Below are 20,340 nucleotides of genomic sequence, written 5' to 3'. Positions count from 1 at the left end.
TATTAATTTTTTAAATTGATTTACATGTATTTGCTAAGTTATAAAATCTTAGCTGATATTACGTTACGTGGCCATCTCAAAATCTTTTCGTGCAATTTTCGCGAGGAGTGAAAAAGGATGTAGCGTATCACATAGAAACAACGTTACCACGACAGACACGCGTCCCGTGATTTCTTTTAAAAGTCACCGGCCGAAAGCCGCCGTGGCGAGTCCGAGAGTGCTACGTAAAAGTCCGCGTATTGCTCCATTCCCCGCATCCCAACGACTCCATCTTCGTGTCTGGAAATCTACCCAGCTGCCGAGCACCGGCGAAGGGGAGAGACGGGGCGGACGTGCGATAGAAGAGGAGGAAGATGGAGGCAGCAGGGAGAGAGGTGGTGAGAGAGAGAGAGGAAGTGGTCGCATGTGGAGGCATCAGGCAGGGTGGAGTCGACGTTGAGAGAGAACTTAGGCGTGCGCCCTGGGCATATCGGCTTTTCGGGAGAGTCTTGGTCGATGCTCCCTGGTTCCTGGTTAACCCGCGGGATCAGTTACAAGGCGACCCTGCCAGCCGATTGGTTCATTTTGTCAGCGACACCCGCCCACGCTGCGTTATCGCGCAACTACTCTGTCTGCCTGCCTCTCCCTTCCGCGGCTCGTCGTCTCTCTCGTTCTATCCGCCTCTCCGCTGCTTCTCCCCGTCTCGTTTCTACCTGTCTCGCTGCTTTTATCTGTCCATTCCGTCTCTCTGTCTCTCATCGTCGATAATCCGTTCTTCCCACATCGCGTTCTAACACGCGTTTCGTGCTCGAGCCTACCGACTCGCTTTTGACCTTCGACGAAAAGGAAAAAAAAATGAAATAAAAGATCGTCTGGACACGACTCTAAGATTGTTAACGGCCGATGACTCCGCAATTTTTCGACGACTTGGCGTGGAAGCCGTGCGACGTGCGAACCTGTGGGAAGGCCGGGGCGATTTCAGCAACGACGTGTTCCTTCTCGCGCGGTATCGTTTTAATCGTGCAGCGACACGCGAGCGTAATGAGGAATTGCTAATGAGTGGTTTTATAAATAAAATAATAATTACCATTTCGGGGCGCACGCATTTTTCAACGTCGCACGTCGTGTAAAACGACTCGCGAGGGAGCTCTCTCTCTCTCTCTCTCTCTCTCTCTCTCTCTCTCCGTTTGCGATAGCGATTTCGTTATCGCGGGATCGTGTGTCCGGCGTTGTCGAATCGCGCGGCATAAATGTTAAGCCATTTTAATGCGTCGATGCGTTTAACACGTTCCGTGGATTATGCGCGAAATTTGCCACTCCGTTTAACAGTCAGGACCGGATAGGATGTATAATGGATGCGAGGATGCGGACAAAATACTCATGATGGTCCGTTGTAATGTCATAATAATCTGTTAATATATTTTCGCGCGAACGTATGTACAGGCGCAAATAATAATAATAATAATATTAATATTAATAATATTAATAATAATGCTTCATTTCTTCGTCATATATTTATATATGTATAATTCCGTATCGATAGTCTTTACGTGTCTTTACCTATAATATATGTATATATGTATATTGTATGTATAGTGTACGTACTGTTGTAATATGTTCATATTTATAAGACGGATTATACAAGAATTTCGCTAATCGAGTCTATCTACAAAGAGGAGGGTGAAAGCGTGAGGTTCCTATCATCTCGCGCTTATTAGGATCGATTGGCCATACCCGGCCTCGAAAGTCTCTTCTACACTCTTTTCATTTCCAGAATGACGCAGGCCTTCCCCAAAGAGCCAGGCGATTAATGAAATGTACAATGTCGCTAGTTTCTACTTAACCTAACGGGGTGGGAACTGACGGGGGGGGGGGGGGGAGAAGAGGAGAGTGTAAATTGGCTCGTTTGGGTATCGCACTCTTTCCTCTAGAATAAGTCGTGTTTCTCTCTCGTTCAGACCCGAGCTGTTTTTTGCAGTTTTATCTAGAGCATGAAGCTTTCTTACTCTCCACGTACGAGGGAGTACACTGATATAGTACAATCATACTAATAACATGGACAATCCGACATGTAAACAATTATGCTACGAATGTAACTGAGGTCCCAAAATAATATTACTAGTTCGCAAATAAATGTCGTGAGGAAGAGGCTGCAGACATATATTTTTGTCTCTTATATTATATCAAATAAATTTATGAATGGATGAGAATAATTTTGGAATGAAATGCAGAAAGGAGCGACAATGGAATGTATTGAATGAACTTCATCAATTGAAATGAAAATTACGGTTTGATAGAAAAAAAAGGATCGTATTCAGTACCTTGCAAAAAATGTGGAGTTTGCTAAAATATCTGGTAGTGTCGGTTCATTGTTAGCACGGGCAAATGAGAAGCTATTAAAAAGAAGTAGAAATAAAGGAAATATAGAAACAGATCTTATTAACGACCTCAGTAATATGATTCAACATAATTGTTGTGCGTTTACGCTTGCTTTAAATCAAAGAAAAGAGAGATACAAAATGAAGACAAAGAACTGCTCTTGGGTGCTAGAGAATCTTTGTGGCTACGACATTTTCCGACTTTTCAAATATCGATATCGTAACGCAGTGATCTCCGTCTGTGGCTAGATATTGGGAATTCGTGTTTTCGGCCATTGAGTCTCACGATGAAATCACAGTAGCGAGTCCAACTTCGAGTTCTCTCGCATTCTCGTCTTGTAGACTGGTTTGTTACTTCGATGTCCGGCAAAATATAGGATTTTCGCACCAAAAAATCGAAAGAAACCAATATACGTGTAAAAGAAGTCGTAACTTCTTTAAAAACGGATTTCAAGAAATCTTGAGAATTTGTATTTTTCAGAACTCTCAATTATGTAATTACTTTTCTGAAAGTAAACACATAATTTCTTTATCACATACATTTTTACATAATCGAAAGTAACTAAAAACAAAGTGGATTTTTTCGGAAATATTTACGGCTCTCGTGAAAATCCTGTGCAACCCGCTGCGTGATTAAATCGATCTCGGAGACTATTCGTGATAGAGTATTAACTAGAAAGCGGCACTATGTACAAACTATAAGACTCACTGCATCTGGTTCTTGGATTTTGATGAACGGACGAGTCGGGAACGTCCAACGGAAGTTATGTACATACCCTGACCGTTCGGTTTTTAATCCGAGACATTGCACTTATTTATAGCGGATTTGCACTCACTTTACGAAGCGTCTATTCCCGTGTTTTATAAGAGCGTCCTATCACACATCACAAACGAATTCTTCCTAAGATTCATAGCGTAGTTATGTCTTCGAGTAACTTTCGACAATGTATCTACTGATATCGTTGATTCATCTTTGTGTACATCGTTTCTAAGCTCTTTAGATTTTTTTTCGGTGACGCTAACTGTTGTCGAGGAAGAAAGCCATCTCGCTAGATACTGGCTCACATCTTGCATCTATCTGTGAATAATCTCCGTAGCTTCATCGATCCTAATCCGTTCCGTTGTATCGGTCCTGATGAAATTGTTAAAAGTTTCCCGTGGAATATCGTATCAGATCTGCGATACCGCGCACATTTATAATTTCCTAGACACAACCGATTCTTCCCCGTACCTCGTGGAACTTGCCGATCCGCGAAGACCTAGATCGCTGTCCACTTGATCGGATCCCCCGCCTTCACAACACCTCGAAGCGTTCGTTCGCGATGTCACCGCACTTGTAGCTCTTTTTCGATATGAGACGATCATCCGTGCCTACGGTGTCTTGCGATTCGTCGTCCTTGTCGTATCACGCGGGCGAGAATGGCCTGTGGATCTGCGGTCTCGGATTCGCTGGCGGTGGCGTTGCGACCCTTATCAGCCCCTGACCTTGGGACTGACTCTGAGGTGTCGGTTGACGGGGAGGTGGGCTGCCTCGGGACGAGGGGGTGTGTGGGCTAGGTACAGCCACCCTCAGCGGACCAGTGACCGACAGATTTGCCGCCATTAACGGCGGGCTGTGGGCCTCCGATAAGCTGTCCGAAAGACGAGATAACCCGCCGTCGGATAATCGCGACGTTTCAGATATCCTAGATATTCCTTCGGACAGCTGGTGCTGGGGGTGCGGGTGGTGTAGCAGACCGTCGTGCGGATGGAGTCTCGGCGGTGGCAAACCCAGCGCATCCGGCAGTCTGTAATAGAGTAAAGAGAGAACTGCATTTTCTCTGGAGAAAATACAGTTTAGCGGAATCGCGGTCTATTATGCGACGTCTTGTTATTGCAGTGGTATATAATAATACTAAAATATATACGTATGCAGTTCACGTAGATTTGTAGATTCTTGGGATAGATGGGACAAAAATCGAGGAGAATAACGGGATATCTCGAAAAGAAACTCATGAAAAGAAATCGGCTACGAAAACTTACCTCGTCGCCGGATCACCCCTGGGCCCTACAGCCTGGAAAGGGCTCGACTCCGCGAACCTGAAAATTCCACCACCCGGCATATTCGGGTGGTTAGGTTGCGGACTGTGCGGTCCGAATCGGAAGCTCGTCGGTGGAAACTTGAAAGCCGTCGTATGGCCGAATCGAAAGTGCGGCTGCGTAGGATCGAAACGGAAATTCAAAGAGGGTGGTGGCAAAGGTCCGAGAGTTCCAAGGGGTACCGGGGACGGTTGGTGGTTCGGTGGCGGCGAGGAACTTGGCGATGGCGGGGATGTCCCTCCGAGGGAAATGTCGGATTCTTCGCTACTACTGCCGCCGGGCCCCGGGCTCAGGGTACGCCGCGCATTTCCGTTTCCTTGCCCCGACTGTTGCTGCATTCTGCTGTAAATAACGTGTAATTCACGGTTAATATCTAACGACATTATCGGTGCAATTAAGGATCGCAAGATGGTTGTCCGAAAGTCACTGATAGTTTAATAAACGCGAGCGAAATTAATCAAAGAGAAGAGATAACAACACAACACACTAGAGGTTAAAAATAAATTTTAGTGAATAGCTAGACTGATATAGAGCATTAGCATTTATCTATAACTTAGATTCGCTAAGACTGCATACAGAAATTATATTAGTGCGTGAAAAATTAAGCAATACACACATTTCAACAAAGCACTGGACAAGGGAGGGGTAAGAAGTGCAGCGAGAAATTACAACAGATGTTTCAAAAAAATTCCAAAAATCGCGATAAATTATTTGAATCGCAATCGCGTGTTTAATTTCCTCAACTCCGCCGTCTGGTTTCGCGTGGGCAATGAAGAAGGTGGTTAGACAAAAAAGGGAATGAAAGGGAAAAGGAATTGTTCGCTGCACGGAGTCTAGATCGGTTAGCTTTCCGACGGGGAAGAAGGCGCGTGTGGTCGCGATGGGAATTTTAATTCGTTCCCGCTTTAGGTGGCACATGGGTTGTGGACGTGGTGCATATGCGCGGTACTGAAAACACTTTGTTTCCAGTCATCGCCGCGCGGAGAGCGCGGCCGTAATTAATGAGCGCGCTCATCCTTCCCAGGTGGAGGCGGCCGAGGATTCACGGGAGAGTAACGACGATCTCCCGACGACGGGCTCTCGCATAAAGGAGGGGATCCACCTCATTACTCGGCAGATCACGTATAGATACGGGAAAACACGGTAAACTTCACACGCGCGCGAAATGACGAATGACCGTGCGTTAGGGTAGTCGAGGTGTTCGGTGTATCGTCGGGGGACGGGAAAGGTATTATCCGATCTTGCACCACCGCCTTAAAAAAAAAAACACATAGGCGCTCCTCCAAGCGGCAATTAAAGATTGTCGTGATATCCCGGATCGGATTGGAATTAACTCGTTAAGAGCCCCGAGCTTCGCGAGATCACGCGCGATTACGATCTTGGGAATCGGCCTTATCGAATCGCAGATCGTCCGATCGATCATGGAATCCCGCGATGGGAACGAGAACGTCGAGGTCGCGCCGGAAGTGGCGGAAAACGGAGATCGACTCGATAAATGTCATCAAGAAAGCCCGTTATTTCGGAAGCGGACGATCGTGTTTGTCGCCTATTGACTCGCGATTGCAAGGCGGGAGGGAAAGGAGAAGGAGGAGGAAAACCACCCCCGCTTGGAAATACAAGGATGAAGAGCGCGCGCGAGAGTCGTTCGCCATTCTGCTAAAGACAATGAGGCGTCGCGGTCGTCTTAAAAGCCTCTCGGCCGCAGATCGATCCTGTAGCAGGGCTTCCGAGATCCTCTCGTATTTTCTTTGCTAATCGAGTCTCGAGTCGGACTCGTACTGTTACCACGGTAACGCCTCCTCGAGAGGCGGAAACGTCGGATTGTTCGTCCTCTCTCCCTCCTCTCTCTCCCTCGTTCTCTCTCGCTCGCGATCAGAGAAAAAACCCCGATTGCGAAGAACGGTAACCTCGAGACGAATCACCTGTCTCCGAGAAAGGCGTTCGCGATGCAGATCGATCTCATTCGCAATATCTACAATTTTTAATTCCACCGAGAAAGATAATACGATTATCGCGGTATTCCTGTTATTGTACGATGTTAAGTGTTTTAGTATAATATTTTGATTAAAACTGGTGCTTGTGTGTCCTTTAAAATAAATTCACCATTCCGCAGAGAAGAGATCCGGGGACGGCGGTGAAAAAAGGAAATTAATGACGTTTTTTACGAGCCTCATCACTCTCGAAATTTGCCTTCGCCTAAGGTTATTTAATTAATACCACGAAAATGCGTCTTGCATTTTACGCGCATATTCATGCAAGCTCCCTGTTCATCGCGTCTAATGGTGTACTCAGATAGATTAATATGACACGTTCGCGCAGAGGCGAATCCTTCCGACGATGGTGTTGAAATAATCTCCGATCGTACGTAGCAGGTACCGCGACTGAAGAGCTAAAAAGTACGCGATGTGTTAATCAGATGAAATAGCGTCATGTTCTTGCCAACGCAATCGGGACTTGATCGTGGTTGAATTATACTCGTGAATAATGAAATAACCGACCGTGAATACACGCGCCATTCGATTTTGATTTTGCGCGAGCACGGTCATGGTACAAAAGACAAGAGCGGCTATTAACACGTGATTCAAGATCCGCTATCACAAGCGGGAATCGAGTTCCGTTTTATTACTTGTCCTTTCAATTCTCTGTTCACTTATCTCTCGTTTGTTATCTGATATATCCGTTCTGCGCATATATGCATTTATATTATACATGCTATTGTATCTTGCTGAATTTTCGCCAGCCCGCAACTTTTAATACGTATATAGCGTTAGATTTTTTTTCCCCCCCAAACACTTTTCAATTAATTTACTGCTTCGCCGACGCATTAACACGAATGCAATTTTTACACTTTTGCAAGTTTCGCTCTTTTTTTCCCCTCCTTCATTCTTTCACCCACGCCATCGCCTTTCTCCTCGTCGCTCGCCCCCATACGCGAGACATCCGACGCGTTTTAATTATGCTCCTGGACCGCTGGCCTTTATCTTCGCCCTTTCACGAGATACCCGCACGAGGCGGCACAACTTATTATGTGCCAGGGCCTTCCGTCCCGTCCCACACGGTGTTCCACGGCGATCGTCCCCATTGAAATCATCTTAATGTCGTGGCATTAAAATGCGGGGACTCGGGTGTCAATTTTTCGGCGCGCACAAAAGGGGTATTAAAGCTCCGCGGTTTAAATTTCGTACCGTGCAGCAGTCCGGGCCTTGCTAATTGCGATAGGCGACAAATCGAATGAGTTTCAGCTGTAGCGATGTTGTCCGCGTTGATGCAACTTCGTTGCTTCAATGATCTCTCGCGAGAAGGTCTCCCCACCCAAGTGAAATAATTTGTAAACTAAAATACCTCTTAATCAAGTATGATATTCTGAGTTACAAAAAAAGAAGAAGACTGTGTAAATTAAAATACTGAATCTCAAACAGCTTGAGGCGTTAAATGAAAGGACGACACTCCTGCAGACGATAAATTTCCGTTATATCTCGGGGATATTTTTCCGTTATAACTCGGAATACCATCCTTGACATTTAGCTGGTATTTGATTCTCACTCTTCAATTATAATAGTTGAAGCGATTAAATATTGCATTCAATCGTCGCTTAATCCGATCACCTGTGTGCCTTCAATCCATTAAATCAGCATGCTCGTAATTCTTGTTCCACAGAGATATTACTTATGAATTTACACATCTTCGTAATATCTTTTAAATATTTCTATCAACGCTAATAAGGGATTAAGCGCGGATCCATCGGGGAGCCAGTTGTAGAATAATTTACGATCGAATTATGCCAGTCTCCTCTCTTCTCGGCGACCAACATTAAATTTTCCGCCCGTCGATGTTCGGAAAAAGATTAATGAAGCGCCGTTATAATTACCACCCCGGCCAAACAGACTTTTTGTACACTGTCTTAGCGGTGATAATCTCGTTTACGAAACAATGTAAAAGACAATTCTAATAGACGGGAACAACGAAAATGTCCGTTTATGCGCAAAATTACACATACGCAAAGCTGAGAGAGGATAATATGTTTCTCTTGTTTTTATCTTCTCGAGAAATGCGCTCGCAACGGTTCAGATTCAGAGGCAAATTTCTGCTTACACACTTGTCCGAATAAAGACGCGTAGCACGAATTCGCTTCTTCCGCGTGCACTAAAAACGATTTCGTACGCACTTCGTTATGCATTTACGCGTTGCTCGTGCACGCGCGCGCGCGCGCGCGCTCGAATTCGCGTGGCGAATTGCAGCGCCGAAAGAGCCGCGCGATGGCAAAGGCCAACAGGTGACGTTGTACTTTCGGCGCGAGACGCGGCGGTGATTAAAAAAGAAATTCATCAGCGCGCCGGGGGAAAGTATCAGGTGCAGCGGCGGCGGACGAGAGGGGAGCGATGCACCGCCGCCGTTAAAGTATTTATGCCGCATGACGAGTCACTTTTGGAATCCCGCCGTATATTATAAAGTATTATGCACGGGGACGATGACCAGGGCTCAAACCGTGACGGAAGCTACTGTAATTACGCGCAAGATGGTCGTGCGTGGCCGGCGTTGGTAGCCTCCATTGATCCCCGATCGAGAAACACGCGGTGAAAGGTGCGCGGCTTTTGTCCCGGGACCCGGGAGACAAGTGTCCGGTTTTATCCGAATTATTCGAAATTACGCTGAGAAATTGCGTCGCCGATCTCGCGATCCTCGTTTCAATCGTCGCATAAAGCAAGTTTAACCCTGACACCCGCCTGGGCTGCCGAGTGTTTTTAGAAGGTTGAGAGTTAGCGTGCAAAATAGCATGCTTCTAACACGTACGCTCTATCTAATGAATACATTATAAGCGTATTATATATTTCTTGGTGTTTAATATTAATTGCGTTGTGTATCATTAATTATCGAACTGTGGAGTCGTTCGTGACGGTAGAAAAGCTGGCGCGATATAATTAGCTCCACTGGCTAGCTATGCCGGTGTATTCATTCGCCTTGTTCGGCTCCTCGAGATGGAATCGTGATCCCGTCGAATAAATCAATCCAATCCTTCGCGAACGCTTCTTGAGTGTTTCTACGATTTCGTTTCTCTTTCTCTCCCCCTCTTTTTATAGAGCGTAAAAAAAAAGAGCGATCGATTTCAAGTCCGATATCGCGAGCGGATCTATCTTAGGAGTTGCGCGAGACTGACGAGGGATATCATTTTAACAGAATCTACCCCGATGTCAGGGGACACCGTAGATTTTGATGCGTGGTACGAGACCACCTCCCTCCCCGTTCGGACCCCTCGTTCGGACCAACCCCGTGCCGATGCTAAATACCCGGTGCGTACAATGGAGTACATATCGTTCGAGAATCTGAGCCATGCGAAGTCTTCCACAAAAGGTAACTGGATACCGGTACGAGGAAGAGACGGCATGTGAACAGAGGTCCCGCGATTTCAAGGGAGGTTACTGCGTACTCCCCCCTCGTGTCGCTCCTTCTCTCTTTCCTTCGCTGTGCCTTCCCGCTTCACTTTACCCTCCCCGTTTCACCCTCGTTTCTCAACTTCTTTTTTTCGACGCTAGCTCATTTTTAATAGCCGCTAATAGAGACGTTAAAACGATACGGGCCCTCTTGCTCGACTCGGAACCCGATGCTCAATTCTTTTCTCGCTATCGCAAGCCCTCTCGCTCCCGCTCGCTGTCGTTCTGCTCCCCTCGCTTATGTGTCTCTAGAGGAAGGCACGATGCGTTCTGGCGCGTTCTATTTAGGATTATAGAGCGAGTAAACGACATAAGCTACGGTTGTAAAGAAAAACTTTAGTTGGCTAAAGAGAATTCTAGGTGTGAGGAGATGACGTAAATCAATGTTCAGCTAATCAATGCCAATAATTGAGATAGTAATGTTCAACTCGAAGATGAAATTGTAAAAATGACTTAGAACGATTCCTTTTACGTTTTATAAAAGATGATAGTTCCGTCGAGAGAGAATGGTGTCTCAAGAATTTTTGAGAGAAATTTGCAGCACTTTCCCGAAAATGACCAGGAAAAAAAAAATCAATTATCGTCACAGGAACCCCGTTCTGCGTTACGCAACAAACAGGAACGTCATTGTCGTTGCGCGCAACAAAGGTGGATGCAAAGGCAAGGCGGCGGCGCATCCGCGCGCTCGTTCGCAACTCTATCGAGGCCTCTCTCGTCTCGGAGGTTACATTAGGCGGATAACATACTCGAGACAAAGAAAGGGCCTGCTCGCGCATTACGCCGGAGACGTTCGAGTGGCAGCGCGATGAGCGAGGCGGCATCACGGACAGGTAGCCCATGATTTGCAACATTTTTATCCGGGCCAACATCGGGAGACGTCTCGCCGCGGCAACATGGCGACCGGGCATGGAAGAGGAAGAGGAGGTGCATGCGGTTTGCGTTTTCTAGCCCGGCCAGGTTGACAGGTCAGATCCTTTCTGTCCTTCTGTGTCGCCCTGTGTCTCGGGAACTCTTAGAGACCGGGCAAATGTTTGCCCGCGAACAAAGAGTATCCACTGACGTGGCGACCTCACTTGTTCCGCCGTCGCGCAGCCAGCCCCCGGTACAGGGGCCACGGTATATATTTGTGAAGATTTTTAAGCGCGCAATGCACCGACCGAAAACCGATACCCGCGGGCCGTGTCTCTCCTCGGCTCCCATCGCGATCGGACAGGCGGTCGTATTCCCTTCTTAGGCGAATTTCTCGTTTATTTGGGATGGGAAACCGCGCCGCTTTACGACCACACGTTCCCCTGAAAACGAGATCCCAATCTCGTTAGATCGATGCATCGCTCGGCTATTTGGCGCCGTTCATTTTTTTTTTGCGATCGTTGCTTGTACTTAATTAGTTACAAAGCGTTCGTATCTACTATACGTGACACATTTGCGTTCGAAATTATATATCCCGCTATTGATTGACGTTACCTTGACTTACTTACATTGAACTTAATTATCTAGCATAAGTCAGGCAATATAATTTATGATACACTATCGTTTGATGTATAATTAATTATCACGACGTAATTACTGACAGTCATGACTTACGTCACTGATTCGTATAGTATACATTGAATTGAATATCACTCACTTATAGCTTTTATGTACGCGTGCATGGTGATGATAGCATGATGAGTATCACATTAATTTTACAAACAGTTAACCGTCTGTATATTATGGCATTGATTGATTTTGGAGTCCCGGCATGAGTATTTGAGATTTGATAAAAGAAATTTTTTTTTTTAAGTAAAAATACTTTCATCGAATCGATTATTTTAAAGGTGTAGCAGATTCACTTACGAAGCGCAGGGAGCTTCGACGAAATGCGGCTTGAATTTCGATCACGTCGCATCGATTTTTAAATTCGCTATTGTACGGAGTCGCGCGATGGTAGCCGTGTCGCATTAGCGAAATAGACATCGCTCGTCTTTTTCCCACTCGAAGGACGCGCTCGTTGACTAGAGAGACGACGACAAACATTTTCCTACAGGAGCGTAGACATGTCGAGTGTTTGCCCAGGCATTCGTACGAGGTACCCGGTTCCCCGGGTATTCTCCGTGGGAAAAATCTCCGAAAATTAAATCCTCACCCGGGTATTCACCACGAGAACCATGCACTAATCCCTTTGTCTCAATCCTGCGCACGCATATCCATTTTTAACGGTCGACGGAGAGTCCCGGCTTCTTTTGGAAAAATTATCTACGCAACGGAAGAGCGTCCGCGCCGGGACAAGGTATAATAAATGAGAGAAAAACTCGGAGACGTGTGTTTTCGCTTGGAACATCCGCTTGGCATATCGTGTTCCAACGATCGCAAATCGACAAGTTAATGAGTCGAAAATATCCGATCGATTATCTAGAGCGCTTTTAAAACTGGGAGGGCATGTTTCGTGAACTTTACACGATTGAGGATCTTGTTTTTGTCCGCTTCCGTGAATCCTTACATAATGCGGCGGTCATTCTCTCACAGTTGATTAAAGAAAACGTAGACGAGGACATTTAATGGGGCGTCGAGCAAAAAAGAACAAAAGACATTAACAGAGCTACGAAATTTCTATGGGTAAGGTATTGTTTCCTGCCCGAAAAAATGTTATCTCTACTTGTGGAAATATAACGAAATAGTTTTGCTGGACCTTCACGCTTTAAAGAAGAGGACCTTCGTCATGAAAAACGATATATCCTTGGCGATACGTGAGGAAATGTTTACGGTACGGGTTTAAAGACGCGGCATATTGTACTTTCTCGATGTCGGGGAGCAATACACTTGGCATACGTTGCATTTCGCTTGAGTTTGCCATTGGAATTAGAGTGCGTCGCGCGTGAATATTCACGGGGACACGGTGCGCGGGAATTCGGCGTTTCATTTAATTTAATGACCCGTTCCAGAGGAGACGGAGGTCGGTACGTACATCAGAAATCGCTCGGTAAATAATTAATATGTAATCAGACTCCGTTTGTATGCGAGAGCGGTAGGGACACGAATGCCTCGTCTCATGAGGTAGGTAGCAGGGGGCGCCATCGAGGCAACGCTAGAACGAAGGGTGTTTGCCGGCAAACACCGTGAAGGGTCTCTTAACGTTATCCTAAACGTGTGCGTAGGGTTCTTTTTGTCAGGCGAGGTGACGCGGTAGATGGAATCAGAGAGAGAGAAAGACAGAGAGGGAGCGTTAGAAAGGGAGGGAGAGAAAGTAAGAGGAACTTACGATGTTCATCTACTTGCTTTTCACGGCAGATTGACGCGGAAATGGAAGGTTCTTGAAGAAGTGTCAGAAGAAACAATGGCGACGAATACGTTTCCCTTCTAAAATATTATTCCCTTCGTCCGTGTACTCTTATGCTTCCTCTTAACGTTAAGAAGCCTTTACCGGTGGCGTCTTTCAAACTTATTAAACAGAGAGTCTGTCGAGTTTGAGATACGTTGCAAGTTTGGGATACGCTGCAAGGTCTACTATCCGATACGGTCATTTTCCGGAATTTACGTTCATCTATAGTTTCCAAGCGGTTGCACCCTGGGAAGATTTCGAAGGGGCTACTTTGTAGGTGGTCGTCGGCGGAACGAATTCTAACTGTTCGCGAGTCTCGGGGAAACAGGGCGAGATCGAAAGAGCCGCTACACAATCGATGCCTCTCAATTATCGCATGACGAGAGGAGAGGAGAGAGGAACCTCAATGGCATCCGATTGAGGCACGCGCCGTCGCTTAGAGACTCTCCGCGGTTCGAGGGCCCTCGAATCGATTCGAGTCCCGTGGCACACTTCGGGGCAAATTAAGTTTCGCTTCTGAAATATGCCCTCTCTTTCTTTCTTCTCCTTTCTGCTGCAGCTTTCCTCCGTGCTCGCCGTGCATTTCGTCTCCGTCAGCGATCTCGTTCAACGGCGGCGTTGCGAATTACCGAGAGACGTTTATTTCGTCCGGCGGAACGAAAACGCGGCGAACGAAAACTCTGCGGCCCGGATGAATAGCCCGTTCTTCTGGGCGATAAAAAGCGAATAGGAAGCCGTAGCGTAAAAAGCGGCTCGCGAGTTACCAAAGGTGGCGATTTAGGGATTGCGTCTCTCGACTAAAACTAGCTACTTAGAAACGAAGGGAAATATATATTAGTACTTTCTCATTTATACTCAACATCCTCAGCACGGTAGCATATGCGAAGATTCCGTGATTTCTCTCCTTTCTCTTCTCTCCCTCATGTTCATTTTGAAAAATAAATACCGATACTACAATAATTTATAATTACTGTAAATCTCGTTGAGTCATAAGAAATTACATAGCAATTCGAGAGACAACTCTGATAGAAAAAAGTATACAAATATCAGTCACTGGTCGTCATCTCGACAATAAAAGCTTGATACGAATATAAAAGATTGATGGAAGGAGCTTCTCGTCGTGTCTGGCCGAAAGTTGTTGGCCCAGTTAATAAAGTGCATGCTGCAACTCTTTTATGAATGTTGAACGGAAAGAGAGAGAGAGAACGGGAGAGTATAGAGAGATACCGCGGCGAAGGAGATCCGCGGGTGCAAAAAGAGGAAGCAACCTCCGGTAACTTCTCGCTTGCACCACGCCGCGCACGCTCAATTAACCATATTCAGGGAAAAAATTTGCCATCCAAATTCTGTGCGACAGCCCGTGAAGCCCGCGGCTCGTGTTCATCGCAAGTTCTCGGTCGAGAGTCGGCAGAGAAAGAGAGTGAGAGAGAGAGAGAGGGGGGGGACAGTGTCGCGAAGGAGAACAATCGAGAGGAAAGAGGAAGAGACGGAAAGTGCGGGAGGCCCTATTGAGTGTTATCGTTGTGTATCGTTTTTCAAAGAGTTTCTACCCCGTCCTCTTTCGTTCCTTCTCCCTCCATCCGTGACTTCTTCCTTCCCTCTCCTCCACCGTCTATCTCTTCCGCTGCCTTTTTGTCTCCTTCGGCACGAAGAACATCGTATATGCCGCGGTCGGGGTATAAGATTTCACGTGTATACGCAGGACGGATCAGATTGGCCTGGCCTTAAGCCGTCGCAAATTACCCCGTAAGCCTTTTAGTCGTCGTGTGTGTTTGGCTGGCTGCGCCCTAGACTCACTCCGTCCTCCCTCCTCCTTTGCCTTCGGCTCGCATCCGTCCCTTCTGTTGTCCGCCCTCCCCCCTCCCGCACACGTTATTATTTTGTTGCTCGGTAATATTCTCGAGACCCCCGTGGGGTTTGCCAAGCCACTCTAAAGGGAATCTAACCGGAGCTTGTGCCTTGGGGTACGTTGCAAAAGTGATTCTAAATGGAGAATTGTTGTAGTTCAAGTCAGGGTTCTTCCAAGCTTAAATACGCGATGTTCTTCTAGCTTGTTCCTCGCGGCCCAAAAGCACAATTGCACATGAAAATAATTGGAAACACGAAATTCTTACGAAAGTAGTGATCGATTCGACTTGTCCTATTCTTTCAATGAACGACAGGTAATCGTCGAAATTGGATGATACTACTAGTAGGATATTGTAATGTAATTGTCAAACGTGTGCTTATATTTGACTCAACAAGAGACGATTCGTTATGAGAGGTTGAGATAAAAAAAATGTCTCCTGGCACATCTCTTGAATATATCTTCTTTAGCAAGCCGCCAGGGTTCAAAAGACCAAGATGCCAGGCCCCGGGGGCGCGGGAATAAAAATTTAAATTTAACGCAATTCTGGGTGATTACCACGGCCCGTTCTCTGATACACCCCTTATATACCCGCCCCTTGATTGGCTTACATTGTCGATGCTTAACTGTTTCATGCACCAGTGACCGACTAGGGGGATATCATTGCGCGCGATAGGGGTAACGCTTTCATAGCCCGAGGCGTGGATATCGTCATTGTCGAAATTCAAATGTAAAAATTGTAACGCGGCACGCCGTCGCGTATTTCGTCGACGAAATCGTTTTTCAAATTTCATCCGCGCGAACGAGTGTTTTTGCCGGACGAACAATCCGACAAAAAGTTTGTGAAGTCTGTTTAATTTAAAAGTTCATTACATCAATTTTTACCGCGGCATTATCCATATTGCGTAATAATTCCGGAAACGAGAGATCAATAACGCATGCATTTTTTAATGTGAAATCGCAAAAAGGGAATAAATGTTTGAATTGTCTTTTTGCACGTTGGCGAAACGAATGTTCTCCAATTTCTCAATATTGAGGTCTCGTTCGTTCAAGAAAAACAATTCAAATTTCGCGTCTCTCCTGCTAGACCTTTCGAAAAAGTAATCCACGTTTTTTTTTGTAGACCTATAAATTACGTGTGCGATCGTTTGGGAAAGAAAAGGGATCGAATGTACAATTCTCCGTACAGTATCTCAGAAGTAAGGCATGCCGGGATCACTCGATCACTTGGCCTAACTATAATACGCGTCTTGTATATGTGTGCGGTACACTGTGGACAGTACACATATGTGCATCATGTGCAGGACTACGGAGATACCATCTCATTCAGGGATCAGGATCAGGAGGACCCGCGGTGTTGCATTACATCACCGGTTACGGTTATCCCTTGATATACCGGGTGTTCTCTTAACGAGACCACAAACGAGCGTCGTGTTACCGAGGTTGGAGGATCGGTCTTTAGCGCTCGGCTTGGAACAAAAGAAATCCAAAGATCCGTAGCAAAGAAGCGAATCTGGCGTGTCACCGGGCGATCTCGGTATCTGGTCGACGAGTTTTCCAACAATCGCGTCAGAAAATCTCTACATGCGTCAGAACATATAAAACATAATAGTCTGGAACGAATCAGACGTAATCGTTATGCTATTAAAATATTAATGCTACTCGGCGCATTAATTGCAAATATCCGCAAATGAGTTGTAGGTATACGAATACGTACATGTACAATTTATAACTGGCCTGATGTGCGATAAATACCGGCGTTATTTAAAAAAAAAAGAGCATTAGACACAGCTGTGCGTTGGCATGCAGTCCGAGACGATAATTTGATAATCCTTAATAATGCGGTCGATCGAAGGGGAAATAAGCACGTAGATGCGGCACGAGAAGACGGCGCAAAGAGGCGGAAGAGCCTCTAATATTGTATCGTATCGCGCGTAAATGCCTGTGTCGTAAGATTTACTACGTCTGATTAAGCAATTAAACGGCATGCCGCGCCGCAGCATTTCGCGATGTTTTTGCCATGCGCTCGGGATCATCTCGCTCTTCCTCGTTATATACTCTACCAGTTTTCGATACGGAGGCTTGTCAGGTCCCCCCACATTCATCCGGTTCTCCCGTCGCCTCTTCTTCGCCCCGGTATCCCCCGATCGGAGGGACACGAGAGGGTACGACAGGGGGAATGGGGGAAGAATATGTCAGAAATCTCGTCACGGTGTACCCCGCGCTAATTGTCGCTATAATCTACGTGGCGAAACCGAAATTCCAGGTTGTTAGAGGCTAACGATTGCCGCGACGAGAGGGGGGGGGGGAGAGGCAAGGGGAGAAACCGGGAGGACGAGAGGTGGGACGTTAATTATCGCGGCTAATAACGCGACTACGCGCCGTATAGCTACGAGTCGATCCCCAACTTCCCGACTTAACGTCTCTCTCTCTCTCTGGCTTTCTCGTTTCAGCTATTCATCTCTCAATCGCGACATCTGCCTTTGAAATACAATACGAGATATTTTACGAAAATTACATCTATGTAGATAGGTGAGGAAATTTATAGTTCCGAGAAATAAAAAGTAAAAAAGTTGTCACACCAAATGCTAAAGTATAGAGGAAAGTTCTCGGTTATGAGATAGCAGGTTTCCAACACCCAAATTCAATCACAAATCTTTTCCGCAACGATTACATGATCCAGCAATAAATTTTCCACTAAACAGATTTCGCTCCAAGGGCAATAAATTCGTATTGGAATGAACCGATGATGTCTATTAATTTCACAGAAATCCCGCTATCCCATATTAGGATCATATCTCATAATAGGGGACTTTCCTCTATGCAAAATAAAATTATCTTGAAATGTAGTATCTTGTATTATGCATATAACACTTATACACATAAAATTTTTATAATCTGCCGATGCTCTTGCGCATAGAAATCTTGAATTATGAAGGCTTAAGCGCTGTCTTAATGCGAAATTAGATTTATCAGGGTGAGAGGCGCAGAATCGAGCCGTGGAAATCGAGCGGCTTCGCCGGGTAAAAATCCGTTTAGCTAATTTTTGCCCGGCGACGCGACGCGCGCCCCACGGTGCCGGTTGTTGATTTATTTTATTAATTTTTTTTATTCTTCGCGATAATTCGATCGGAGCAGGCGGGAAGACGCGTTTTCGACGGTCGACGAATTAAGGACATTATCAGTAGCCACCCCAAAAATCCTGAGCGAGTTCCTTCGTTTTCCTTTGATCCGCGCGAGAGAAAGGTACGGTTCCTTTCCAAACACTGTTTCTTTATTAAAATTGAAGGCTATTTACTTTTTCTGTTCCGTTATTTTTTTCTCTATATATAAAACAATAATACGCCAAAGAGACACTCTATGAATTCTCTAATAAGGAAACGTGAATATACATTTGTTAAGAAAAGATTCATTCCAGTGGATGTCAAAACTCCCGTGAGTGGAAAGAAATGCGAGATACTTAGTATTTACACGAAGTAAATTGCAAGATACGTGACACAAGATCGCAAACCTTAAAAAGTTCTGAAAAAAAATACGGCGATAAAGGACGCTTTTACAACGATAGCGACAGGGACGAGCCGTTGACCGGGCCGTTGGGAATAAACGCAGCCGAGAAGAAAAATTAAACGCATTCGGAATCCCACAGGGCGAGCGGGGGGAGGGGGAGAAGCGAATCAATTTCTGACGTGCCGCCCGTGCGCGTGTAAACCAATTTCAGGCAATTTCGCGTCAAGAATAGCCTCTTCAACAATGAATTGACCCACGCGAGGACCTTTCCAATTTTAACCGATCTCGAGAACGCTTCTCCGAGAGCGCTCCGGCCGCCGCCTTCGGCCCGGAAACTCCTCTTACATCCCTCCGTTAAACGATCATGGAACCACGTCTTGAATTAGATTCGCCTGAATTTCCCTGACCGAAAGAGAGAGAGAGAGAGAGAGAGAGAGTGAGTGACTTCGTCTGCGACTATTTTCTGCGGATCCTCAGGTTCTGCCACACGCAATGGCACTTGCTGTATTTCGAACTGCCGCGTGGGTCAAGTGCACTTGAGGAAATACGAAATTCATGAGGTCCATAACAGCTATCGAAGCGTTTCAATATACGATCGTATTCTACAGCGTAAAAGAATCAAAGATCTTCTAGGCAATTTCTTGTCACTAATGTTGTGTAGATTACTATTATGCTCGCGTATCGTCCTCCGAGGAAATTAGAAGAGATTTGTCGATTGCATCTCCCGGGAATTAACGACGCTTCGGCGATTCTGTGGCGCAAACATTCACGTCGTCGCCACTCGTATGCGTGTGTCCGAAGTGAAATTAACGAATCCCTGGTCCCCGGAGGCAGCGGAATATCCCGCGTTCGCGGGGGCGGTTGCTTCGACTCCGGCGTAATGCTGGATATATATTCTGCCTGATATTGCCCGGCCCCTTTTCAATGTTCCGAGTTCTTGAAGTGTCAAATTTAATAAGCTACATTGCTCCCTGCCGACGAAGACGTGTTTTGCGGAGAGAGACTCGAGCTTTCTTTGTCGTAACGTTTAGAATCCAGGTGAACGATAACTTGTTATTTTGTTTTTTCGATTTGCTGCAGTACAATTTTTGACGACTTTTCAAATACAAATTTTTATTAAAGAAATAAATGACTCCAATTGGTTGCAAAACATTTACACACATGAGGAGAGAAATGCGCAATTATTTTGTTTTAATAAATTTATACAAAGAGACAGCCATATTTTATTTCAAGTTTTCGAATCAATATCTCGATAATTCGATCAACGCACGGTATAAAATTCGCTTAGGCGCCGTCTGGAAACTTATTTACGCGCCCCAAGAAGGTGCTCGGACCTGCGTTCCGAGGAAACTCTGTTAAGGGTCGCACAGCTCGCTCACAATCTCCGTTGGCCATTTCGCCTTCTGCCCATTTTCGTTGCGTTATTTATAATTCCTCTTGCATCGCGTTGTAACGGCACAACGGTGTCATAACGGATCGTCTAGAGCTGCGTACGAAACAGCGCGCAGCTCGTCTATCGATTCCCGACGTGCAGCGGTGTCTAGGAAAGAGCAGGGTGAAAGGAGGCGGCAAGAAGCTGCGATATTGCGTTTAAGGCGAACATGGCGCAAACGACGGGCAACTAATTACAGCTTTGATAATGACCAAGCCCTTGTTAAGGCAACGAGCCGACACTGTTACACGCGCGCGCGCGCGCGATATCGTTAGCTTCAACGAGATCCGCACAGAGTAGCAACGATGTTAGCACTGTCGTGAAGTTTCATACCGCTCGCAGGATGAAGCATGCACAATGCTCATTATAAAGCAGCAAGTTAAACGGTATAT

The 20,340-nt window shown here is 45.9% G+C and overlaps 1 protein-coding gene across 3 annotated transcripts in view; it reads right to left on the bottom strand.

Moving 5' to 3' along the window:
• Positions 1-1,870: 1,870 nt before the first annotated feature.
• The window catches only part of LOC105566682 (homeobox protein SIX3), a 49,992-nt gene continuing 31,522 nt past the window's right edge, over positions 1,871-20,340 (bottom strand). Inside the window, exons 2-3 of one of the 3 annotated variants that reach the window (XM_012020882.1) lie at positions 4,380-4,778; positions 1,871-4,177 (exon numbers count right to left, since the gene is read on the bottom strand). In XM_012020882.1, the coding sequence (XP_011876272.1) occupies positions 3,763-4,177; positions 4,380-4,778 (814 nt within the window). In that variant the 3' untranslated portion in view covers positions 1,871-3,762. The remainder of the gene's footprint in view (positions 4,178-4,379; positions 4,779-20,340) is intronic. The other 2 variants (XM_012020883.1, XM_012020884.1) reach the window with 2 other exon arrangements.

The sequence above is a fragment of the Vollenhovia emeryi genome, unplaced genomic scaffold (assembly GCF_000949405.1).
Source record: "Vollenhovia emeryi isolate VEMERY1.0 unplaced genomic scaffold, V.emery_V1.0 DF939143.1, whole genome shotgun sequence".
In the NCBI taxonomy this organism is placed as follows: Eukaryota; Metazoa; Arthropoda; class Insecta; order Hymenoptera; family Formicidae; genus Vollenhovia; species Vollenhovia emeryi.
Note: the sequence above shows the minus strand (reverse complement) of the source record. Positions and strands in the feature narration are given on the sequence as shown.